The sequence below is a fragment of the Rhinolophus sinicus genome, linkage group LG06 (genome assembly GCF_036562045.2).
Source record: "Rhinolophus sinicus isolate RSC01 linkage group LG06, ASM3656204v1, whole genome shotgun sequence".
NCBI lineage: Eukaryota > Metazoa > Chordata > Mammalia > Chiroptera > Rhinolophidae > Rhinolophus > Rhinolophus sinicus.
Genome location: NC_133756.1, coordinates 143,072,541 through 143,100,389, shown reverse-complemented (window position 1 = coordinate 143,100,389; position 27,849 = coordinate 143,072,541). Strand labels below are relative to the sequence as shown.

At 34.5% G+C, this 27,849-nt stretch overlaps 1 protein-coding gene across 1 annotated transcript in view; it reads left to right on the top strand.

Annotated features, from left to right (window-relative positions):
* CCDC73 (coiled-coil domain containing 73) overlaps window positions 1–27,849 on the top strand; it is a 253,095-nt gene that overhangs the window by 206,795 nt on the left and 18,451 nt on the right. The window contains exons 8-12 of the mRNA XM_019738516.2: window positions 3,071–3,109; window positions 15,796–15,931; window positions 16,159–16,238; window positions 26,984–27,112; window positions 27,617–27,676. Coding sequence (XP_019594075.2) covers window positions 3,071–3,109; window positions 15,796–15,931; window positions 16,159–16,238; window positions 26,984–27,112; window positions 27,617–27,676 — 444 coding nt within the window. The remainder of the gene's footprint in view (window positions 1–3,070; window positions 3,110–15,795; window positions 15,932–16,158; window positions 16,239–26,983; window positions 27,113–27,616; window positions 27,677–27,849) is intronic.

Sequence of the window (27,849 nt, the reverse complement as noted above, 5' to 3'; positions counted from 1 at the left end):
TGAATCATGATTCAGAAAGAATAAAATGCAGAGGTACTTGTGTCTGAAAGAATTTGGTAAATTTGCTCTAGATATGTTAGTTTTCTCTTTGGCTAATGGTAGCTGTATTACTAAGAGTTCTCCAGTGAAATAGGTGTATACCAATAGGAGATATACTGCTATATATGTATATGAAGATATTTATTATGTGGAATTGGCTCATACAAGTAGGAGGCAGAGAAATGCCATGATCTGCCATCTGCAAGCTGGGGGCTCTGGAAAGCCGGTGATATAATTCCAGTCTGAGTCTGAAAGCCTGAGAACCAGGGGAATCAATGGTATAAATCCCTGTCCAAGGGCAGGAGAAGATCAATATCCCAGCACAATCAGGCAGTTAGTAAACACGATGAATACATCCTTTCTCAGCCTTTTGTTCTATTCAGGTTCTCACTCAACAGATTGGATGAGGCCCACCCACAATAGGGAACATAATCTACTTTATTGAGTTCACTGTTTCAATGCTAATCTCATCCAGAAATAACCCTCTTAGACACACCCAGAAATAATGTCTGCTCTGGACACTTTCTGGCCCTGTAAAGTTGACAAAAAAACTAAATGCCTCAAAAAAATACTCTGATCTCATCCAGTCTCATGTCTTTAAAATTGGATCAACATGCAGAGGACTTCCAAATGTTCATCTCTAGCCCCAAACCGGGCGTGGATTGACCATTGGATGTTGATAAGACATCTCAAACTTGACATGTTCAAAACCATGTTTAACATCTCCCTCTCCTGAAAATTAACTTCTTTGTCTTTTCTTTCCTCATTAATTATAACTCCCTTTTTTCTGTTGTACATTTTTTCAGTTTTCCTTTCACAGTATATCCAGATTCTGACCATTCTCAGGCCACGCATTACTAACATCCTAGTCCTCTTTCATCATCCTCTTTCCTTGGGATTATTGCAGTAGTTAATAGTGGTGTCCCTGCTTCCACCTTTGTTCTTTGTTAGCACTGACATAACAGAGTGATCCTTTAAAAGAGTAAGTCAGGGTTGGGACTCTTTAGTGGCTTCCTGTCTCATTCAGTGTAAAAACCTAAATCTGTGTTATGTATTGAAAGACCTACAGTGATTTGGCCCTCCCACTTCCCCTTCTCCTGCTCTTTTCTTCCCCTTGCTTACTCTCTTACAGCCACAGTGGCTTCCTTGCTGTTCTTGGAACACACCAGACATTTTCTCACCGTAGGGCCTTTGCTCTTGTTGGAATACTCTTCCTCTCTTCTATCAAGTCTTTACTCAAAAGTTGCCCTTTCAGAAAGGACTTTCTCACCCATCCTATGTCATTCCTTTCCCTGATTTATTCATTTTCTTTAGCACTTGCGAGGTGTGATTGAAAAATATGGTAAATGTTTAAATAAAATGTAAAAGACACATTGCCATTAATCCCTCTCAAAATACTCCCCCTCGCTTCGAACACACTTATCCCATCGTTCTTGCCACTTTCTGAAGCAGTTCTGGAAGTCCTCTTTCATGAGTGTCTTTACTTTATCCTCCATCATGACAATGCTCCATGTCATACATCGCTTCTGGTATGGCAATTTCAAAATAAAGTGTGTCTTCATCCACCTTATTCACTGGATCTGGCACAGTGTGACTTTTGGCTCTTCCCCAAAGTCAAAATGACCATGCAAGGAAAATGTTTTGAATCGATTCAGGACATTGAGGCAGCCGCAACAGCACAACTAAAGAACGATGAGATAAGTATGTTTGAAGTGAGGGGTAGTATTTTGAGGGGGATTAATGGCAGGGTGTCTTTTACTGTAATAATTTTTTAAAATTTAAACACTTTTTTGATCACACCTTGTATCAATATCTAATAGACAATATATTTTATTTATATTGCTTATTATCTACATTCTCCAGAATTTAAGCTGGACAGAATCTTTTTGTCCAATATTATACTCCCAGTGTCTACATTAATGGTTTACTTATAGTAAGCATTCAATATTTGTTGAAGAAATTAATCATATATAATCCATTCCACCAAAATGAAATAAAATTATCAGCTTATTCAAGGCAGTGTACTAAAAACATCTGTTTCGTAGGAACTGTGAAGTGACTGTGGTATTTTTGTTTAAAATTTCCCAAGTATAAGCAGGGTTTAAGAAAATGAGCACTCATACTTGGCTGGTTGGACTTTAACTTGGTCAGCTACTCAGGAGGACTATATAAAAATTGTTAAGTCTATAAAAATGAATAAATCTTGGGAATTCTGCTTCTTGGAATTTGTCCTGCTAAAATGAATAACTACAGAGCTCTCAGTACAAGCATATTTATTGCAGAATAGTTTCATAAAACTGGATAAACCTACAAAAATTAGAGTGGTTTGGTAAACTGTGGTATAAACAATGGAATACTATGTAGCCATTAAAAAGTTATGTAGTAGATTAATTTGTTGTAGAAAGGCGTTTGTTATATATTAGGTAAAAATAGGGTACAAAATAATACATATATTATTATTCCTCTCCCCACTGGCTTTCTTTTAAAGTATAAATGCATAGAAAAATAATCTGTTAGTACCAAAGTATTAATGATTATTTCTGGGTTGTGAGATGATTTGTTTAAAACAACTTTTTTCCCTGTCCCTAATTTGTTTTATCAAAATTTTCTTCAATGAAGAGCTAATAGTAAGTAGCAGACTCTACTAAACTGCTCTTGCTGTCCCTCTTGCTTTATTTTTCTTTGTAGTACTTGTCACACTCTAACTTCTGTACTTTTTACTTATATTTTGTTGTCTGTCTACCACTACCCCTACTGGACATAAAGATTCCTAAGGAGAGGAACTTTGTTTTGTTCACTGCTGTATCCCGGGATCCTAGGAAAGTGGCTGGCATATACTATTAGGTGCTCCATAAATATGTGTTAAATAAATAAATGAATGTATTGTTTTTGTTATAAGGAAAAAAGTTATAACATTTTGAAAAAAGTGCATAAAAAAACCCACATTTATAGCATATAATTTTAACATTAGGAGGAATTTGTAACAGATAATTAAATAATTTTAATGCGGTTTTCCCCTTATTTTTTCAAGGTTTCTAAATATTCTTTACAGAAGAAAGTTAGTGAAATGGTAAGGAAATTACAAAATATGCACCCACCCACAGATTAATACATAATGTGCATAGTATTTTTGTCAATATGAATGTGACATTTATATTAAAAACAAACAATTGAAATTGGATACTCATATCCTCTTGAAAGGACTGAATTATAATTTCAAATATAGCTTAAATGAATTTATTTCTAGATTAAGTAGTGTTTACATATTATAAAATAAATTCAACACAGTTCCCAAATTATTGTTAGAGGTCTTATATTAAAATAAAACAATACAGAAATAAGAACAACAAAACTTAATGATATCTTTTCTAGGTATTTATGCAAACATGAAGTTATTAATTATAGCCTGCAAAATTAAAATAATATGAAGTAGCATTTGAATACAGCACTTGGGATATGGTATCCACCCTTTATTCAACAAGTGTTTATTTGTTGTGCTTTCCTCTTCTATAGTATATTAAAAATTAATATTTGCATTTTTAAAGCATAACATTTTATGGAATATTTACTTTGCTATTCTCTTTTTATCTTTATTTGATTCAAAAGGATTTTTTTTTTTTTTTTGTAATTTTGATTAGCAAAATTCTCCCATTTCCACTTAAATCTTCAGAGGGCTTCATGGGTGGGTTTATTCTTCTTTGGAGCAGACAGTAAGGCAAGTAAAATTAATTTTTTAGTAAGGTTTATATATTATATACTTGAGAAGTAAGAAATGAGAAATCATTCTTATGACATTAAATACAAAAATATAAAGTAAGTATTTTCTTGAAATTGTTTTTGTGTGATAGAAAATAAAAGAGCCACAGAAAGATTGTTAAGCTTGATTGAATAAAAGATGTGAAAATTCTGTCACTGTTCAACTGGAACGAATACAGATAATATTGTCAGACTGTTTTAAACTATGATTTTAATTAAGAAACTGAAAAACTAGATTCTGGTTTAGGTTTAAGTACCATGACATTTGTACTGAAAGTCATCTTCAACGCTACAGTGGTTTTACACAAAATACAGTGAAATTGAATAATGTGCCCTCTGACCTGGGAGATGAGGCTACAAGTTAAAGATCAAAGGCAACATAAAATGTGTTTTATTTTATTTCACTTTAAAATTTCATCAAACAGATATTTATAATCTTAAAAAAAGCATGGAAACTTGCAGTATACTTATGGTATTTTTTGGTCACTTCGGAGCATTTTGTTAATATGAATTACAGCCTCTTAAGAACCTACTAAAATGATATTTGAATTATAGTTATATTTTTTCTGACAGTTCAAAGTATTAAATCACTTTACATTAAAATAATTTTATATATTGAGATATACATTTAATTTATGCTCTTTCTTAGAGAATGTTATATATATTTTAGATAATTGATCTTAAAGTTAAAAATAATGTTTTCTCTAAAGATTCTTATATTCTTCTTTTTACATTATTTTTATATAATTCAGATAACCTTTTCTTTATTCAAAGTGCTGTACAGTACGCAGTAATTCAGTTAATCTTATTCAAATCAGTACATTTTTCTTTACATTATTTGTCTCTGTGGGAAGACAGGAAACAAGATGGTCCTTTGTGTCAAGGCAGGACTTTGGGGAGCAATTGATAAAGTTAAGTGTTCTAAAGGAAATAATTTTAAAAATAGTATTAAGGAACTTTTAAAGAAGTTCATGATCTTCAGTAGGCAAACCCTGAACCACTAGTAAGTTTCTGTCTTTTACGAATTCAATAAGCTCATCTTTGTGTAGAGGTAGTGATAGGTCTCTAGATAAAGTAACACAGTTATGAATCTACAGATTCATCTATCTCTAAAATTACCCATACCTTCTCTTGAACAAATGATCACATTGACCCTTAACAGTAAAAAGAATGGAATATAACATGATAAAAACAAACTACTGTAAAACATCAAATTAACTGTCATTGTGATCTGTCTGGTCACTGTTGAAAATCTTCCCTGTGTGTTCCCATGACTACTATGTTGTATAACTGAGCAGCTTAATGAATGAAGTGAAGACTTACCCAACCGTCTTTTAGTTATATTTTATTTCTGTTTTTGTATAACACTTTCCTCTAAAGAAAAGACTTATAAGATTTATTTTTCTTTATTAAATTAAAACGAAGCTTCAGTATTGCAGTTTTCACATAATTTGGAATTACCACATATTTTCTTTAACTAGAATAGTTTTAGACTGAAGACTTGTCTGGAAATAATCTTCATGATTATAAATGTTAGGTGTATCTATACACACAAAGTATGTATAACTTTAGATTTTTTTAAAGTAATGTATATCTTATATTTGTGACTAAGAAGGTAAAAGTATCTTAAAGATACCATAGGTTTTTAAAAAGTGAGTTTTAGAACCCCATTGATTTATTTTGGGTCTGTATTGAAGAAATGGAAAGATAAGTTGCAAAAATAGAAATGAAGAATGTATGATGTTTATTTTGGGGTTTTTATTTTTTCCTTTAAAATTTACTTATAATGGATTATTTTAAGGGAAATTAATTTTATCTCCAAAGGTTTTTAAATTAGTCTCCATACCCATAGAAATAAGAAAAGGGGGAAATGGGCAGCTATGCCATTAATTGGTAAATGTAGTTCTAAAAAGTTTTGTATAAATATTGTTTTCAAATGATTCCTATTTTAAATGTCTTGAGGATTTTAAGTAACACACACACACACACACACACCCTATTCATTAATTATGCATGTGCTGTGTTTTCTTTCTCTAATCTTGATTTTCATAGGTTAAGTTTGTTTAAAACGAGGGCACATATTTGGAAAGCAATGAATCCTGACACTATTTTCTTGTGGACAGAGTCTTTTACATTTAGTCGTAAAATCATGTAAAAGAAAAAATAATGTGAATGAATTCACAGAGGTAAAAAGAACACAACTGTATGTACTTAGCTACTTCTTAGTCATCTCAGCAAAATAATCTTTATTTATTGTGGTATAGTATGTGATACTAAAGTTTTAATAACACCTTCAATTTATTTGTATTATTCTTTAAAATGTTCTTAGGTTACTCAGGCAGGTGTTACCAATCTACTTTTTGTTGTTGCTTCCCAAAGAATTTAAACTATTTGCTGACAGTCATGCATTTAATGGCAAACTTGACAAAACTAAATCAGGGCAGTCAACGAAATTCATATATGAGCAGTCCCATATGGGCCTAAAGAGCTAGTGAGCAATATTAGGTGCCCATGTGATTTGAAAGTCTTTATAGTATTTATCATGGCCATTGAATAGGCTAATGTTTTTGATAATCAGAATTAAGTCATGCAAACAAATGAAACTGCATTTTAATTGAATTCGACTTGGGCCTCGAGAAAAGGATGTTGTAATAGAATGTATCAGAAATTGCTCTAATGTGTATAGAACTGTATGTATGTATGTAGAGAATACCTATGAAATCACTTGATCTTTGCTGCATTTTTAGTTACCAGGATTGTTAACTTTTGCAGGCATTGACAACCTATTTTATTCACTACTTTTTAACTGAAAGGTTAAGGAAACCTGTATTAATATTTAGGGCACAATATTCTTTTTTTAAATTAAAATTTATTGGGGTGACAATGGTTAGTAAAATTACATAGGGTTGATGTGTACAATTCTGTAATACATCATCTATATATCACATTTGTGTTCACCACCCAGAGTCAGTTCTCTTTCCAGTAGTTCTCCATTGACGAACATTCGGTTTATGAACGCCGTAAACCCAGAAGTAAATGCTTTGGTTTTCAAAAAGCCTCGGAAGTCTAACATGTCACGTGGCTTCCACTGAGTGCAAGATCCTGAGGCCTAGTTGTTGGCTGTTTTCGAACGTTTCAGAACTCGAACGGTCTTCCAGAATGGATTACGTTCGAAAACCGAGGTACCACTGTATTTGATCGCCTTTACCCTTTTCTATCCCCCCTCCCCTCTTACCCTCTGGCGACCACTGAACTATTGTCTATGTCTAGTATGAGTTTTTATTTCTTTGTCTTGTTCCTTTGTTGCTTTCAGTTTTATATCCCACATATCAGTAAAGTCATATGGCTCTTGATTTTTTCTGTCTGACTTATTTTGATTAGTGTAATAATCTCAAGATCCATCCATGTTGTTACAAATGGCATTATTTCATCTTATTGCAGAGTAGTCTTCCATTGTGTATACATACGACATCTTCTTTATCCAATCATCTATCGAAGGGACACTTTGGTTGTTTCCATGTCTTGGCCACCGTAAATAAAGCAGGACACAATATTCTTATGAAGGCTATGTAAAAATTGATTTGAATTGTAGAGTTCCTTGAATTGAAAAAATACCTTTAGACCATTTTTCAGTGAAATCACATGAGGTTTCTACACATCTTCTGAAAGTGAATAGAATTCTCTAGATTAGAGAATTATTTTAGAGGATTGGAATATGGCCCATTATTGTTCAATGTTTAGTTATGGATAGTAGTGGCTTTGCAGGTAAACTTAAGATCTCAGGGGGTAAGTACACTTGTCAACTTGTTTGCATTGATAACTGCTACACGATTTATTTTTTTTAATTAGTTTCAGTTATTACACGATTAATTCAAATGACTAAGTAGTGAATTTGAAAAGCCCTTAGAGGTGCATGAGAAACTTTTAACTGATCTATTGTAATCACTACCAATGATGATATCACTGCTTAAAATCATTAAAAAGTATCCTTGAAAAGGTTAAAATTGAGGTGACATCATAAAAATGGTGGCGTGAGGTGAGCCTCTTTAAGTCTCCCCTGGAATTTACAATAAATTGAACAACTATAACTCCACAAAGGACTCCCTGTGCAGCAGACAGGTAAGACTAAGAGGTGCCCTACTGAAATCATCTAAAGGTGGGCAAATTGCATGAACGGGGGAGGCGGGAAGGGAGACGTGAGACAGGACTGTGCAGGCACAGGACGCAGACCTAGCTCAGTGCTCCAAGCTTGCTGCATCCTAGAACTACCGTAGCTATGGGAGAGGGAAGAACTCGGACTGCTAGGGCCCTGTTTATGGCCCACAGGGCTGAGGAGACAGCATATAACACGGCTGAACCCAAAGCTCACGGCAGAGACATCAAAGCAAAGACTGAGAGAAGAAGGCTGAAAACGGTGGTTTAAGCCCTCACTGCCGAGCAGAGAATGGAAGCCTTAGGCACTGAGCCTAGCCACCCCCTCTCTACCCTCCCAGAGCTCGCCCTGCATCCACTTGCCCAGTGCTAGAAGTGGAACAATAGCAGTGTCAGATCAAAAGAATAGAATATTTGCAGTTCTGAGAACTATGGTTTGCAGACACGGATTCGCAGCCCAACTAGTTCCTGCAAAGGGGAGGGAGCCGTGGAAGCAGGACTGGCTATGGTGGTGGTTGTTGCCATTGCTCTGGGCCACTTCTCATTATCTACCCTGCCCCTGTCCCCATCTATCTGGGCAAATCCCTGCAGGAGTAAACAGAGCTGCTGAAATACACAGGCTCTGAATCTGATGCAGGAAGAGCTTTGGAACTTCAGAAGCTCTCCACATCCCCCCATGGAGGCGGCACCCTATGACCCTGGTGAACTGTTAACAGAGGAGAAGCCCGTCTTCCAGAGAATACCCCCATTGTGTGAGAAGCTGGAATAGTGCAGAGAAAATATAGCACTACAGTGTGAGAGAGAATAAAAGGCTGCAGTCGGAGAGAAAATAAAGCATTCTACCAACACCTACAGGAAAACAAAAGAAAGACCTCTTTCTATCAAATTAGAACCCACTCCTGTAGATGTCAAGGAAGAGAAATAGTAAGTCATTAATTGCCATGAATAACCAAGATAACAAGACAGCTCAGGAAAAAATTGAAAAGTCTCCAGAAAACTCAAAGACATGGAAATATGTGACTTAAATGACAGAGAATTAAAGATTGCAGTTCTTAAAAAACCCAATGAGATGCAAGAAAACACAGACAGGCAGTTTAATGAACTCAGAAACACAATCAAAGAACAAAATGAACATTTTACCAAAGAGATTGAAATTTTAAAAAAGAACCAAATAGAATTTCTGGAGATTAAGAACTCAATAAAAGAAATGAAGTATGAAATAGCCAGCTTAGGTAATAGAGTTGACTAGATGAAGGAAAGAATCAGTGACATAGAAGATAGAAATCTGGAAATGACATGGATGGAAGCAGAAAGAGACTTGAGACTTAAAAGAAATGAAAGAACTCTACAAGAACTTTCTGACTCCATCAGAAAGAGCAACATAAGAATAATGGGCATACCAGAAGGAGAAGAAAGAGAGAAGGAAACAGAGAGTATATTCAAACAAATAGTCAATGAGAACTTCCCAAACTTGTGGAAAGAATTCGATCCTTGTATCCAAGAAACAAATAAACCATCTAATTACCTCAACCTCAACAGGCCTTCTCCAAGGCACATTGTATTGAAGCTGTCAAAAATTAACGATAAAGAAAGAATCCTCAAGGCAGCCAGGGAAAAGAATACGGAACCTACAAAAGAAAGTCCATTAGATTATCATCAGATTTTTCAGCAGAAACTCTACAAGCCAGGAGGGAGTGGAATCAAATATTCAAACTATTGAAAGAGAGAAATTATGAGCCAAGAATAACATATCCAGCAAAGATATCCTTTAGACATGAAGGAGGAATAAAGACCTTTCTCGACATACAGAAGCTCAGGGAATTTTCTAACACACGACCTGCTCTACGAGAAATACTGAAGGAGGCTATTCAACAAGCACAAATGGGGATAATATGTGACAACCAAAACATAAAGGGGGAGAGAGTAATTGCCTGAACCGGAATATAGGAATGGAGAAAGTAAGCGTGCTGAAGAAAATAGAATATTCTAAATATGAAACTTTATTTTACATAAACTTAATGGTAGCCACTCAAAAAAGAAATCCAGAACTGAAATATATAACATAATAAAAGAAGAAACAGAGGAAAAAAATCATAGAATATCACCACATAGAAATAATAGACAACAAAAAGGCAAAGAAACAATGGAGACACAGTCTTACCAGAAAACCAAAGATAGAATGAATGATAGGAAATCCTCACATATTCACCCTAAATGTAAATGGACTGAACTCACCAATAAAAAGGCACACAGAAGGAGATTGGATCAAAAAACTAAACCCAACCATATGCTGCCTCCAAGAAACACATCTCAGCTACAAGGACAAACATAGACTCAAAGTGAAAGGGTGGAAATTGATACTCCACGCAAATGGTATTCAGAGAAAATCAGGTGTAGTCATACTGATATCAGATGAAACAGACTTCAGGATAAAAAAAGGTAATAAGAGACAACGATGGACATTTCATAATGATAAAAGGGACTATACAACAAGAAGACATAACAGTCATCAATATTTATACCCCCAGTCAGGGAGCACCGAAATATACCAAGCAACTACTAACAGAACTAATGCACAGTTATAGTAGGGGACCTAACTACATCATTGATAGCTATGGATAGATCATCCAAACAGAAAAGAAATAGCAGCCCTAAATGACACATTAGATGAAATGGACATAATTGACATTTATAGAGCACTTCATCCTAGAACATCAGATTATACATTTTTTTTTCTAGTGTACATGGAACATTCTCAAGGATAGACCATATATCGGGACATATTGGGACATAAGAAGATTGAAATCATACCAAACATATTCTCTGATCACAAGGCTTTGAAATTGGATATCAACTGCAAAACGGAAGCAGGAATAAACACAAATATGTGGAGATTAAACAACACACTTTCAAGGAATGACTGGGTGAAAGAAGAAATAAGAAGGGAGATCAAAAGATACATAGAAACAAATGAGAATGAAAATACATCCTACCAAAATTTTGGGGATGCAGCAAAAGCAGTTTTAAGAGGGAAATTTATATCATTGCAGGCCTATCTCAAGAAACAAGAAAAATCCCAGAAAAATAACCTCACATTACACCTTAAAGAACTAGAAAAAGAAGAACAAATGAATCCCAAGGTCAGCAGGAGAAAGGAAATAATAAAAATCAGAGCAGAACTAAATGAAATAGAGAAAAAAAAGACAATAGAAAAAAATAATGTGACAAAGAGCTCATTCTTTGAAAAGATTAATAAAATTGACAATCCTTTGGCTAGACTCACTAAGATAAAAAGAAATAAACAAAATCAGAAATGAGAGAGGGGAAGTTACCATGGATGCCACAGAAATGCAAAGGATCATCCAAGAATACTATGAAGGACTATATGCCACCAAATTCAATAACCTAGAAGACATAAACAAGTTCTTAGAAACATATTGCCTTCCTAGGCTGAATCACGAAGAACTGGAGACTCTAAATAGACCGATCACCAGTAAGGAAATTGAATCAGTCATCTGAAACCTTCCCAAAAGCAAATGTCCAGGACCAGATCGCTTCGCTAGTGAATTGTACCAAACCTTCAAAGAGGATCTAATACCTGTCCTACTCAAACTCTTCCAAAAAATTGAAGAAAAGACAATACGCCCTAACTCATTTTATGAGGCCAACATTATCCTGATACCAAAACCTGGTAAGGATAACACAAAAAAAGAAAACTACAGACCAGTATCTCTGATGAATACAGATGCAAAAATCCTAAACAAAATTCTAGCAAATCGAATGTAACAATTCATTAAAAAGATTATTCATCACGACCAAGTGAGGTTCATCCCAGGGGTACAAGGATGGTTCAACATATGCAAATCCATCAATGTGATACACCACATAAACAAAATAAAGAACAAAAATCATATGATTATATCCGTTGATGCAGAAAAAGCATTTGACAAGATACAACATCCATTTATGATTAAAACACTTAATATAAATAGGTATAGAAGGAAAATACCTGAACATAATAAAGGCCATATATGACAAACCCTCAGCTAATATCATAATTAACAGTGAAAAACTGAAGCCCTTTGCTCTACGTTTAGGAACATGACAGGGCTGTCCACTATCACCTCTGCTTTTCAACATAGTGTTGAAAGTCCTCGCCAGAGCAATCAGGCAAGAGAAATAAGGAAAAGGCATCCAAATTGGGAATGAGGAAGTTAAATTGACATTCTTTGCAGATGACATGATGCTATATATAGAAAACCCTAAAGACTCCACCAAAAAGCTATTAGAAATAATAACGTATACAGTAAAGTTGCTGGCTACAAAATGAACATACAAAAGTCCCTTGCATTCCTATGAAATCTCAGAAAAAGAAATAAAAAAAAAATTCCTTTTGCAATTGTAACAAAAAGAATAAAATACCTAGAAATAAAATTAACCAAGGATATGAAAGACCTGTATGTTGAAAACTATAAGATATTTTTAAAAGAAATTGAAGAAGACACAAAGAAATGGAAAGACATTCTGTCCTCATGGATTGGAAGAATCAAAATAGTTAAAATGGCCATATTACCCAAAGCAATATACAGACTTAATGCAATCCCCATCAAAATCCCAATGGCATTTTTTAAGGAAATAGAACAAAAAAATCATCAGATTTGTATGGAACTACAAAAGACCCCGAATAGCCTAAGCAATCCTAAGAAAAAAAGAACAATGCTGGAGATATCACACTCCCTGACTTTAGCTTGTACTACAAGGTAACAATAATCAAAACAGCATGGTATTGGCAGAAAAATACACACACAGACTAATGGAATAGAATTGAGAACCCAGAAATAAACCCACATAAATATGAACAGATAATTTTTGACAATGAAGCCAAAGACATACAATGGAGCAAAGACAGCCTCTTCAATAAATGGTGCTGGGAGAATTGGAGAGCCACGCGCAAAAGAATGAAACTGGACTGCTATCTGTCACCATGTACCTAAGTTAATTCAAAATAGATCAAAGACCTCAGCAGATGACCTGAAACAATAAACTGCATAGAAGAAAACATAGGGACTAAACTTATGGATCTTGGGTTCAAAGAGCATTTTATGAATTTGACTGCAGAAGCAAGGGAAGTAAAAGCTAAAATAAATGAATGGGACTATATCAAACTTAAAAACTTCTGCACAGCAAAAGAAACCATTGACAAAATAAAGAGGCAACCAACTGAATGTGAGAAGATTATTGCAAACAGCGCCTCCTATACGGGGCTAATATCCAAACTATACAAGGAACTCATATAACTCAACAACAACAAAAAACAAACAACCCAATTGAAAAATGGGCAGAGGACCTGAGGAGACATTTCTCCAAAGAGGACATACAAATGACCAATAGACATATGAAAAAATGCGCAACATCACTAATCATCAGAGAAATGCAAATAAAAACCACAATGAGATATTAACCCAGTTAGAATGGCTATCATCAAGACAAATACATGTAGTAACAAGTTTTGGATAGGCTGTGGAGAAAAAGGAACCCTCATACTGTTGGTATGGGAACGCAGATTGGTACAGCCGCTATGCAAGGCAGTGTGGAGGTTCCTCAAAAAATTAAGACTGGAATTACCATATGACCCAGCAATCCTTCTCCTGGGTATCTACCCAAAAAATCTGAAAACATTTATCCATAAAGACATGTGTGCTCCAGTCTTCATTGCAGCTTTACTTATGGTGGCCAAGACATGGAAACAACCAAAATGTCCTTTGATGGATGGATAAAGAAGTTGTGGTATATATAATACACAATGGAATACTATTCGGCAGTAAGAAAAGATGAAATAGTACCATTTGTGACAACATGGATGGATCTTGAGATTATAATGCTAAGTGAAATAAGTCAGAAACAGTAGAGAACCATATGATTTCACTGATGTGGTATATGAAACTGAATACAACAAAAGAACAAGACAGACAAATGAACAAAAACTCATAGACATAGACAATAGTTTAGGGGTTACCAGAGGGCTCTAGAAGAGGGTAAAAGGGGTCTGTTATGGTGATGGAAAGAAAACTCACTCTGGGTGGTGAACATACAATGTGAGATATAGATAATATATTACAGAATTGTACACCTGAAATCTATATAACTTTACTAACAATTGTCACCCCAATAAACTTTAAAAAAAAGTAAAGTTTAAAATTATCGTCAGATTTGCCAAGATAATAGAGTTAGATACAACTTAAATTGTAATGTGTGCTCTTTATTAATATTATAGAGAGCTGTTCTTATTTCAAATAAAAATTTATTGAAGGTACTTTCAGCAGTTAAGGAGTAATAATAACAAAACGTACTTATTATGTGGTAGGCTCTGTTCTTAGTGCTTTATATATTAATTCATTTTATGCTCACAACAACCCTATGAGGGAGATACTGTTATAATCTTCATTTCAAAGACAGGGTAGATTATTTTTTTCCAAGTGCACACAGGAACTAAATGACAAAGGCAGAATTTAAACATTGGCAGAATCACTTTTGACCATTGTAATATACTGTACTTTGGTTTTTAGAAGTACGAATTGGCTCTGGTTAATCATGCAAATGGAAATTTAGTGGAGGCACTCACAATCCATCAGAGAGTGAAGAATTGCTTTGAGAATGAACAGGGACCAGAGTAATTCCAGAGTTTGTGAAGCAGGATGTAGGAACCCAGGACAGAGGTCTCATATTAGTCTGGATATGATCAACGTTGAACTTCTTTATTGTTATAGTTTTTTTTCTCAAGATTCAAATTCCCAAAAGGTAGAAATTAATTCCTTTATTTTGGGTAATATACTCTTAACTTGACTAGGGAAGAATAAGACCCCGGAATTTTTGTCCTACTAAATTGTAATAAGGAAAAATTATTTCAATTAACTACTTCAAATTGTGGTACTGCTGGGTAATGGAAACAGATAGCCAGGCAAATCTAATAAATATCCATTGTTGGAACTCTGGGACAACAACAGTTCATTCAGAAAACAATTACTGAGTGCCAGGCGATGGGCCTATATTGTTCTGTATCACTGCTCATCATAGAAGCTGAAGTACATGGCAAGAGTGAATGTAAGTTGTGAAACCAATCAATGATTCTGCTAACACGAGTCAAGATCAAATCCTTTAAAAAATGTTATTGGTTCTATTAAAATAATATTTCTTTTTAAAATTTAAAGTCATATTTCTGAGTCTGGTAAAAACAAGCTCCTTAAGCAGTGAAGGCCCATATTGTACGTAAGGTCCAATTTTTACCAATTATATCTCAGTTTAAGTAGATTTTTTACTATACTATATTGCCTCCCTGTCACTGATAGATATTGTTCTTATCATACCATTTTTTTAATGCAGTGAGAAGGTGCTATAATCATTAAAATTAATCTCAGAAAAATTACATGCATTTTTATAATGCACGTCATAATTATGCCAGCAAATTTAGAGAAAAAAAATTCTTTCCTAAATTACCAAACTTATTGCTTTAATATTCTCCCCACATTGCTTAGTTGGACTGGACTAATTAACTTTTCTATAAATAAAACAACCAGTTGATGTTTGAAAAAGAAGCTGAACAAGGGAAACATAACCTTAAGTGACTATTTTGTTATTGGGACAAATGTGCTTTAATTTTATATAGATTTAGAAATATCTCCTAACATTTCCTCCCTGTGGTGGACTCAGTACTTTTTCATGACATATATATATTAATAAAAACAGTTATTAAAAACAATAACTTTTTATATGTTTAACATATATGTGTGCATATATGTGTATGTGTGTGCGTGTTATATGTATAACATTTCAAATAACTGTTTGAAATAGGAGCAAAAAGTCCAGTTACATCTTATGGCTAAAGAAGATCATCAGAAGCAACTGAATGAAATTGAGAAATGCTATGCCACAGTAACAGGCCAATTTGGATTGGTAAAAGAGAATCATGAAAAGTTAGAACAAAATGGTAGGCGCTATCTTAGTTAATAAATTTAGTAGGAAATGTTTAAATAGATTTATTTATAATTAATAAATTGAACTTGTAAATAGTAAATGGCAGCTTAGTGAACATTATATAATTTCAGTAATGATTATGTACATTGATTGAGACTGTTTTTCCTTGTCCATATTAGTGATACTTTCCTTAAAATGTAAATTGAATATAATATTTTCCAAGTGTCTTTCATGTTGCAGTACAGGAAGCAATACAGTTAAACAAAAGACTTTCAGCTTTAAATAAAAAACAAGAATCTGAAATATGCAGTTTAAAAAAGGTATGATACAATTTTATAATATTAAATGGAAGTATAGTCTAAAGTAATTAGTTTTAAGTAATTCTAAAGTAATTAGAAAAAGTTGGGTAGATTTTTTGTTATAAAGATAAATAAAATGTTTTAAATACAGATTCATAAACTTTTAGTTATGATTCTAATAAATACACTGAATAAACTTGTTCAGCCTATTCAAAATATTGTTTCTTTGACTTGTCACCAATGGCATACATTTTTATGGTGACGTGAATAACCTATAAGCATTCACTATATGTTAGTCTCATTATATCGTTCATTTATTCAATATTTGAATGACTCTCTGTGCTAGATACTGTGTAGCACTGAGGATACAAGTCTGAAGAAAATAAAAGCATGTCCCTGCTTTTTTGAAATTTATAGTCTCGTGAAGAGTTAGACATAAAACAATCACATAGATCAAATAATTTAAAACTGTTATAAGTGATGTGAAGAAAAAGTAAAGGATGTAATGACATTTTAACAGGTGACATTATTACATTGGAGGTAAAAGGGTGGGGAAGGGAAGAGAATAATGTTTCAGGCAAGTGGAACAGCATGTGAAGAGCCTTGAGCAGGAGAAAGGTTAGTGTATGCGAGGAACTAGAAAAGGTGTGGTATGGCTGGAGCATCACGAGTGGAGGAGTGCATTGGACGTTTAACTGTCGCTTACTAAACATCAGTATTCCTTTCTCCTTCCTCAACTCATCCAGATTCTTGTTTTGATGCCTCTAGCTTTAGAGATGAGCCCTAGACTGACAGAAAGCCATAAACATATTTCATTCCTCTGGCTGCAGTCATCAGTTCAGGAGTGGACAAATGACCTTAGCTAGTGGTTAAACCAGGAAGAATGTAACCTCACTGTAGCTCTCAGTCATTGATTGTCTCTACAATCAAAAGAGCCAAAAAGGAGGAGCCTGAAAATGTGGATGCCAGTTTGGTGTGATAGAAATACACCTGTTCTTTGATGACATTTTTGCGTCCCTGGATCAACTAGCCTTACCCTTTTCCTACCTCTAGACTTTAATGTGAGCCAATAAATCCTCATTTTTATTTAAGCCTCTTTGGTTAGGGCCAGTGTAATTTTCCATTATTTGCAACTAAAAATATGCCCACTGATACAAGGGGAGAGTGGCATGATAGACAGGAGCAGAAGGCAAGGCCTTGTTCTTTCTACAGAGAATGACATCTTGTTTCTCTACTTCCTTCAGAGCTGCATCTGAAATAATTCTACTTTGGACCACCTTTCTATCACTGACAGAATTAAGTACCTATTCTTACTGATACTCAATAAGTGCTTTGAAACTGCATTTACTGAGTACTATTTAAATATTTATTTTAAAAATTACACTTACTTTGTAGTTATTTAGTGTACAAATATCTTCCATTCCTTTCTCCAGATCCAGACTTACCCATCCTTCTCCCCTTGTAAGGCTTACCTGTATGAATTGCATCAATGCTCCCATATCTTCTGGCTTCCTATTAAGTCGGGCCAGTGGAGAGCCTGGGCAGGAGACAGGAGGAAGTAAAGAGAGTGAATAAGTATATTTATTCTTCCTGTTCCCTACCTGTGAGGTGACTTCAGGGTGGTCTTGCCCCTGAACACATTACTACTTGTCTCAAGTTGGCCTACTCTAGGCGATGCCCTCTTTCTGGGTGTCAGTAACCTCTTCTTGTCCTGTTGGGTCCAGGCGTGGTTACAGCCCCACGGCTGCTAGTCCCTACAACTGCACCATTTCTTATGGTTCCTTTATATTGTATCCACAGTTTTGCAAATAAACCACCTTCAAATTACGCCAATTTATGTGCACCATCTGTTTCCTGTTGGGATTCTGACTGTACACTTGGTTAGAGCATAACATTAGTGAGGCCAAGGTTGTGAGTGCAGTTTCCTTACAAGCTAGTTGATTCAGTACAGAGAAGTTTCTTTTTCACAAAGATTATACCCCAAATCTCAACTAGCCTTTTTTTACATACATATTTTGGACTCAAAAGATAAATGAATATGAGTGATGTGCCGAGGCATCATTAATTTGAGGAAAATTTAAATTTTGGGTCAGTGTTTTCATCTTGATTCCAAAAGGTTCTGTTTTTAAAAGGTGAAGAAAACCCCACCCCAAGCATTTATAGCTTTATGTATGTATATATCAAGTTTCACGCTTTTTACTTATTTAAATTAGTAAACTTTATTTTTTAGAGCAGTTTTAGCTTCACAGTAAAATTGAATGGAAAGTATGGAGAGTTCCCATATACTCCCTGTCCCATTATCAACGTCCCCTACCAGAGTGTGCGTTTATTACAGTTGATGACCCTACGCTGATGCATTATTATCATCCAAATTCCATAGTTTACATTAGGCTTCACTCTTGGTGTTGTACATTCTCTGGGTTTGGATGGATGTTCAATGACATGTATCTATCATTATAGTATCATACGGAATAGTTTCACTGCCCTAAAAATCCTCTGTGCTTTTCCTCCCCACTAACTCTTAGCAACCACTAATCTTTCTACTGTCTCCATAGTGTTGCATTTTCCACAATGTCATATAGTTGGAATCATAGAATACGTAGCCTTTTCACATTGGCTTATTTCACTTAGTAATGTGCATTTAAGGTTCCTCTGTGTTTTTTCATGGCTTGATTGCTCATTTCGTTTTAGTACTAAATAGTCCACTGTTTGGATGGACCACTGTTTTTCCATTCACTTACTGAAGGACTTCTCGGTTGCTTTCAAGTTTTGGCAATCATGAGTAAAACTGTTATAAATACCTGTGTGCAAGTTTTTGTGTGGACATAAGTTTTCAACTCTTTTGGGTTATACCAAGGAGTGTGATTGCTTGGAATGTATGATAAAAGTATGTTTAATTTTGTAGACCTGCCAAACTGTCTTCCAAAGTGGTTGTATATTTTGCATTCCCACTAGCAATGAGTGAGAATTCCTGTTGCTTCACATCCTTACCTGTATTTGGTGTTGTCAGTATTTTGGATTTTGCCCATCCTAATAAGTGGATAGTGGTGTCTCTTTGTTGTTTTGTAATTCCCTAATGACATATGATGTTGAATATCTTTTCATAAGCTTACTTGCCATCTATATATCTTCTTTGGTAAGGTGTCTTCAGATCTTTTGTCCATTTTTTGATTGGGCTGTTCATTTTCTTATTAAGATTTAAGATTTCTAAGTTTTAAGATTGTTTAAGTTTTAAGATTCCTTTATCAGATGTGTCTTTTGTAAATATTTTCTCCTAGTCTGCGCCTTGTTTTCTCCTTCTCTTGACATTATCTTTTCACGAATGTAATTGTGTTGCTCATGAACATACTTGCCATTTTTGCTTAGGTCTTGGAGCCTAGGCCAGGACTACCTAAATGTACTGATATGTCTTGATTGGTGGCCTCTGTCACTCTAGAGAGCATTACAGTCAGTGACCATTCTGTCAAATAGTTCTCGGAAGAGATTATTGTATGGAAGGGTAAAGTGAGGGAATATTACTACCTTTGAGAGATCCAAGGATAAGTAGCTGAAAGGGTGAGAGTTTAAAAAATATATTTTTTAACAGCCAATTTTTATTATTTCAGACATTCTAGGTGTAATAGTTTTATATTTTGTGATTTTTATGTAGTCTTGATTTTTAACTTTTAAGAAAATTTTTTTGTTTTGATTTTTTTTCAGAAGCCAATTAAGTCTAGTAGCATTGGTTATATCACTCATTTAAAACTTTTAATCATTAATTTTTTCCAGAGATAATTTTTCCTTTTCTTTTATACTGTTTTCTGATTTTGTCCAGAGCAGTTAAGTTATTGGTTTGTGATAAGATGGAATTCTTTTTTTTTTTTTGTGGAGCAAAGTTAAACAGACCAAACTGAATGTTAGATTAAACTAGGTATTACAGTTCTGAATGCCGGGTTCACTATTATGGCAATCGTGAAGAATTCCCGATACTATCTGTGAGCAGCATTCATAACCTCTGCTGTTTGTCTGAGTAAACGTCAGAGCACTCAAGGAGATAGTGATATTTAACAGACTACCCCATACCAGAAAAGGAGGGGTAAAGGAGAAAAGGGCACAATATTTATGACTCTAGGAACTATAAGTTGTAATTTAATGAGATCAAAGCATGTGCTGTTTATTTACTGCACTAACAGCTTTGAATAAAATGGTTAGAAAACAGACAATGTACTAAAAGTTCAGGATATTTAAAAGCTTATAAGGGCTATAAAATCACAAGCGTATTTTCAGTGGAGAATCATTTCATGGAGGTCTCTGATTTTAATTTATTATGCTCTTAAGATTACGTAATTAATATATAAGAAAAAAAGGCATAATAAATGATTGGTTCTTACTTTTGTTAGGCATATACTGGGTTCCTACCCCTATCTCCCTCTTCCCATTCCTTGTTGTTTCATAGCAATTACTGTAATAGGAATTGATGCATTTTAGAGAGTCTCCTATAAAACTTAGCCGATTACAACAGCTCCATGTTTTCAGTTGTTGAAAAATGTAGAAAGACATAGAAGTTTGTTGCATTTTTTAATCTTGACAGAAACAAAAATTCTTATTTATTAATTGAGAGAATTATAAGCCACTTTGTGAAAATAAGTTTTATCCATATACCTCAGCTTAATTACACGTTTATCAATAGGATATTGTGTCTTAGGAGTGAAACTAGAAGAGTTCACTAGTGTAAAACAAGCCCTCTAAAAATTTACTTTTGAAGTTGTTTGAATATTTATTTACTTCATACAGGTGTGTCTTGCTTTAGGAAAACCCAGTATAAAAAAAATAAAAATTCAAAAATTGTTGCAAATATTCTTTTAAAAATTATCATTTTAGTGCACAAAAGAACAGCTGGAAAGCAAGTGTTTAGGAACACCATTGTATAAGGAAAGATGTATATTATTTTAAACCAAATATTGGTGTCTTTTAAAAAAAAATAGAATCAACTGAGCATAAAGATTTCCTTTTATTACTCTGAAGATAGTTGACCAAATAATGAATTATATATATATTAGTCAAGTATCCTATAAATCTGAGTTGAGATTAAAACTTTGAGGTCCTCTAACAGATATTTTCCCTTTGAATTAGTCTCCTAATTTTTTAAGTAGGTTAATTGCTCAAATGACTAGATTTATTTTTATATCCTAAAATGTCCATAGTCAATTTCTCAACCCATGTTTTCAAATATTTATGCAGGAGGAAATAATAAGAGCAGTAAATTATTTTGTTCAGTAAGTTTAAGTCAAAGACCATCTGGTTTTTGAACTAAAGTAATGTTTTATTATACTGTCTTATTTCTGTAATTGTTATTTTCTAGTATATTCTTGGATCTGCACTTATAATGCAGAATTAACTCATTTTAAACTCACAAGTTTAGGGCTATTGATTACAACAAAAAGTATGCTGTTCTCTTAACGTTAACATAATGTTAGTGATTCACCATCTACTGAGCTTTATTTTTCCATTATGAGTAAGAAAATTGCACTGTTTTGTTCACATTTAAACCAGGAGTGTCAATCTGTAACATGGTTGCTCTACAGGGCTGTGGTTCTTACCCTGAATGGAGGTGAAGCAAGCTGGTTCAATCAGTGGCTAAACCCTCAGCACTATACTTACATAGTTCTGCAAATTGACTATGAACTATTGTGTCATTAGCAATAGTCTGTTTGGCTGTCATTGACTGCTCTCACCAAGCATTTTTGTTGTCATTTTCTTTATCCTGAATAAATGAACTTTTTGTTTCATCAAATCTTATTTTAAAAAGATAAGTAATATTTTTTTCATATCATGTTCATTCCTCTTTTTTTAAAATCTTTATTTATTGGGATGACATTGGTTAGTAAAGTTACGTAGGTTTCAAGTGTATATTTCTATAATACATCATCTATATATTGCATCATCACTCTTTTCTTATGTTCATCATAATTTTTAGTTCCTCTACATCCCTGAATGTATTACAGTGCTATGGTATAAGTATGAAACATGGTACCTTTCCTTTAGGAGTTCATAGTCTAGAGGAAAACTGTGATTGTTATCAACTATGAAAGAATAACTCTTAATTCTTTATTTTATGTATTTTTTTAAATAATTATTTCAATTACAGTTGACATACAATATTATATTAGTTTCAGGTGTACCGTGTTTCCCCGAAAATAAGACCTAGCCGGACAATCAGCTCTAATGCGTCTTTTGGAGCAAAAATTAATATAAGACCCGGTATTGTATTATATTATAATATATTATATTATATAAACCCGGTCTTATATAAGACATTATATTATATTTTATTATACCTGGTACCTGGTATTATATTATATTATATTATATTATATTATATTATACCTGGTATTATATTAGTCCCGGTGTTATATTAAAATAAGACCGGGTCTTATATTAATTTTTGCTCCAAAAGACGCATTAGAGCTGATGGTCAGGCTAGGTCTTATTTTCGGGGAAGCACGGTAGTTACTAGTTTAATGTATCGCTTCTATGTGCCGGACATATACCAGATACTTAGTATATGTAGAAGGAATAATAGATTAAATAGTGCTCTTTGCCTACCATTTCAACTCCCAAACTTTTTTTTCCAGCTTTGTTGAGATATAATTGACATATAACGTTGTGTAAGTTTAAGGTGTGCAGCATGTTGATTTAGTCCTAAACTTTTTAAATTGACTTTTCAGAGCTTCCATGGTCTGGCCCCATTTTATATCTTCAACATTGTTTCCTACTACTTCCCAAGCATCTAAAATTTTTGTGCCATTATCATAATTCTTTTTTTTTTTTTAACGTCATGAACATGTTTTACTTGTCAGAATGAAAAGTTGAATTTTAAACAGATTTTTGGACTGGGGTCTCGTATCTTTCAGCTAGTTCAACTTTAGCACCTGTCTTATCCCCAGTAGCTTTTCCAGAACTGCTACTTTCACCATGAAACTCCATGACCTTTCCCAATTTAAACTTGGGCTTCTTCAACATTTTGACTTTTCTAACAAAAGACATCATGGAGAGGATACATAGATTGGCAGGCCTTTTCTGTGTCTTTTCCATTACTATCTGGAATCAACTTATTGAACACTTCTTTCAAATCATGTGTCTGCACCTCTCAGGTCATGATTTCCATCATCTTCTTCCAGATTTGGCAGACCTGTTGATGTTGAGCATCAGAGGTCTTCCAAATCTGATTGTTGCGCTTTTTTAGTTAAGCCAACACAGAATAGACAAAGCAAGTAACTATCAGTAGTCTTGACATCAGTGTGAGCTTTGATGATGGTTTGCCATTTTTGACCTTGGAGCATTTTGACCATTTTGTCCTAGGTAAGATCCAGGCCTTAGACATTAGGCAGTTTTCGCCCTGAACATCCTCAGAAATTACCTTGAATTTTCTAAAAGCATCTTTATCATTCTGTAGATCAGCTAGGCTCACTTCAAAAACATGACTCTTGAGAACATCAGATGTGATTTTGGTTCCTTGAGTTCCCGTGACTAGTATTTTCCCAATATTTTTATTTTATTTTATTTTTTTATTGGGGAATATTGGGGGACAGTGTGTTTTTCCAGGACCCGTCAGCTCCAAGTCAAGTCGTTGTCTTCAACCTAGTTGGGGAGGGTGAAGCTCAATGGCCCATGTGGGAATCAAACTGGCAACCCTGTTGTTAAGAGCTCCCTCTCTAACCAACCGAGCCATCTGGCCGCCCCCTTAATATTTCTTATATTGAACATAGCTGGTGCTTTCACATCATACCAATCTTCTTTAGAAAATGGTGCCACTACTTTCTTCTTGGCTCCCTCCTTGCTGCCTTTCGTAAGGTGTGTGTTCTTGCTGACCACCATGGTGCTGCTCAGAGAGCCAAAAGGTGCCATTATCGTAATTCTTAATTCTCCCTGCCTTTTTGCCTTTGCTCTCCTCCACATCCCTTACCCTCACTTGAAATGCCTCCTCTCAATTTATTTGTGTTAAATAGGTTTAAAGCAGGAAACAGATGGTACACTGGAATGGGTAATTGAGAAAATTTGATGAAGAAGCTATTTACAAAGTTGTGGGCAGAGTTAAAGGAAACCAACAGGGGATAGTGAAGCACCCCAGGGATAGAAGCAGTGGGGGAATGATATGTCATCTAGACCTGAAGGAGCAGTGGAAGGAAGCAGATACTGGAAGCTGGAGAGAGCTGTAGGTACATCTGTAGAAGAAAGCTGCAATTCAGAAGCTGTCCCCTTTGTTAAAGATACAGAGCTATTGCCAATTTATGGTCATATAGGGAGAGAGCTGGGGAAATACCTGTCTCTCTTTTCCCAGCATACTGACTTACTGGTACTTCCTACAGAATGAACCCAATCAGGAGACAGAGGGCAAGGGAACCTGTTCGTTATATCCACAGATGTCAGCCACACAGGACACAGGGCAGTGTGGAGAAAGGGTGGAGAGAATCAGGAGACAAATGGAGACCAGATAGGACAAATATTCAGCATACTACTCATTGTTCAAGGCCTACCTCCTTCATTCAAACTTATTTTATTACGCAGTACATACCTGTTCTCTTTGTACCAGACGTTAATTTGTCTGCCTGCTTTTCTGAGAATGGAGCCCTATCTCTTGACCCACATGGTTACTTTAGCAGTCATTTTATGCAGTGCTTCTAAATGCTTTAGATATGCAACATATCTAATGGGGTTTGCAGTCTAAGACCAACAAATCCTTTCTCCTGGATTTTGAACTAGGGGTTAAGAGATAAGTAGGTGAGTTTCTCTCTGGGTGGCTGAGGCTGTAACATGTAGTACCCTGGAGGTATTGGCAGCCCTGTTTGCTGCTGCTGCTTTTCCAGCTTCCTTGATAATCACACTTGCTTAGTTTTCCTCCTACCTCAGTTTATTGTCTTCTCAGCCTTATATTAACTGCTTTTCTAATCCATGAGTGTTGGAGTTCTTAGGAACATTTGTCATCTCTCTTTGAACTAATGAGTGATTGCACCTGTTTCCATAGCTTCAATACTAATTTAAAAACTGATACATTTGTTTAGAAAAAAAAGAGAAAATACTAACCGCTGCAATGAAGAAAATTAAAATTTATTATAATCTCACCACCCTAATGAACCAGGTTTTTTCTACAAAAAAGTTGTTATTTATTCAGTTCTTAAATACTTAAATAAATAAATAACTTTTTTGTAGAAAAGTTGTAAAAATGGAAGTATATTAGGTTTCTTAATTGTAAGATGATTTTGTCAGAACAGGAGTTTGGATGTTGGTCATCTCAGACTTGGAAAATGGGCAGAAGTGAGGGAAGTTGTGCAGTATTCAAGACCACAGAATGAAACCAACTTCTACAGCTGAGTACTGTGCACTGCAGCTTGTCCCGTCCCTCTTGACTGTAGCGGACGCTGCTACTGCTGCAGCGGTGTCACTGTTTCCCACGGAAGCTTGACATTCCTAGTTCTGGCCCTGCTGACTACCAACAGATGGATTCCCAACACTTCTTGTTCTTTGTGATTCTAGCTTCTGATCCAGTGTCCAAGATAGGTGCATGCGATCAGCCTGGTCTCATGCATATAAAGCCAGTATCTGGCATTTCCGGCTTCACTAGTAGGCAGTGGGCTCTTAAAATGTAGAGTTCCTAAAATTCAAAGGGGATTTAGATGCTGTTTAGTCAAGAATGTGAAAATCAGATCCTTGAGTATTTAACATAGTCAGTATACACAGACTAGCAATGCAATAAGTACACACCAACTCAGAAGTTAATTCAGGATTTTAATGTGTTTGGATGGTGTCTGTTAAACTCAATGGACATGTAACTTCACAAATTAAGACTTCTTTATATCCCCTTCAATTCTATCCTCTACATGATGCCAGAGTTATTATTTTTTTTAATGCAAAATCCTTCAGTGGTTATGTTGTTCTCCTCAAAATCCTTCAGTGGTTAATTCCTCATTGCCTGTAGGATAAAATTAAAACTCTTTAGTTTGGTCTACAAATCCCCTTCAGTATTTGAATCCTGCCAAATTTCTAGCCACAACTACCAATAGTCTAGTCCTCCTGCTTACCCATAGCTTATTAGCTCTAGCTATATCATGTTAATTCTGTTTCCCTGGAAAATACTGTGCTTTTTCATGTTTTTGTACCTTTGTGCATGTAGAATCTTTTTGCTTGCAATGTCTACTCCTTTTTTGTCCTCTTTGCAAATTTATCTTTAAAGACTCAATTCAAATGCCACTTTTCCACATAATGCCTTCTTGACACCCTCAACCAAACTGTTTCCTTCTTTATTCTTCTATACATTCCTATAATACAACACTCGTCATATTGTAATTATTTCTTACATTGTTTTTCTTATTAGATGCTAATGAACTTGGGGATTAATTAATCATCTCTTTATCTCAGATTTTTGTTGGATAAGTAATGACTGAAAACACCTTTCTCTCAGAAGATCTTTGTTCAATAAATAATGAAAACACCTTACTTAGTTCATTTAGTTAGTGCACTCTTTTTAAGAGCAAAGATCATGCCTTCTATCCCTGTATCATTGTGTTTGCCTAGTCCATAGCCACAAATCGCATTCTCACCTTGACTAATTATTGTGCAGTGGAACTAGGGGAAATACACCTTGATAGACCAGAAATATTATCTTAATATGTGAAATATAGTATAGTGTAATGATAGCTTTAAAAATGGACTTTAAAACTATCAAAAAAGTACCTTGCTTTGATGATATACTAATACTGAATTTTGTGTTTCATGTGTCTTATGTAAAGGAACTGAAAAAAGTAAACTCAGACTTGATAAAGTCCAAAGTTACATGTCAACATAAGATGGGAGAAGAAAACATCAATTTAACAATTAAAGAACAAAAATTTCAGGAACTTCAAGAAAGGCTCAACATGGTATTTAATTAAATGTCTTCATGTTTATAAAATTAATATTTTTTGTAAAATTTATGAGAATTTCAGGGTTATAACATTATAAAAATGTTCATTTTATCAAGTTAATATACATAGGAAAAGGTATTATGAATTGTTTTTAATTATTATATTTTTACTATTATATTATCAGCAAGACTTTAAGACATTAAAATTTGGCTGTAATCATTTTATTTCCGCTTTAATATGGTGTTGGGTCTTCTTATGACACAATGGTGTCTCCAGAAAAGCTTTTAGAGGTGAGAAATTCTGTACTTTTTAACATTAACATTTATAAGTTTGCACCAGCCTATATTGGCTATTTACTACCATCTGTAGTTTACTAGAGTCACTGCTTCAACAGCAAACAAATGTTGGTGCTCTGGAGTAATAATAGGTCATGACACTCCCAAATTTGTTGAGCACTGAATTGAGTGTAGAATTTGCTGACCTTTACATGATAACCTAAAATTATTCAAATTTTTTAAGGAATTGGAATTAAATAAGAAGATTAATGAAGAGATTACCCGTATTCAAGAAGAAAAACAGGCAAGCAATGATAAGCTATTTTGGAAGCTAGTAAATATTTTAAAAACCAGATGCAATGTGGGAAATTAAGTTAAATAACAAATGGAATCATGCCTAGGTCAATTCTTAGCACATAGTAAGCACTCAGTTAGTGTGTATGGAATGGATACATTGTACCTTTTTAACCAGGTCTC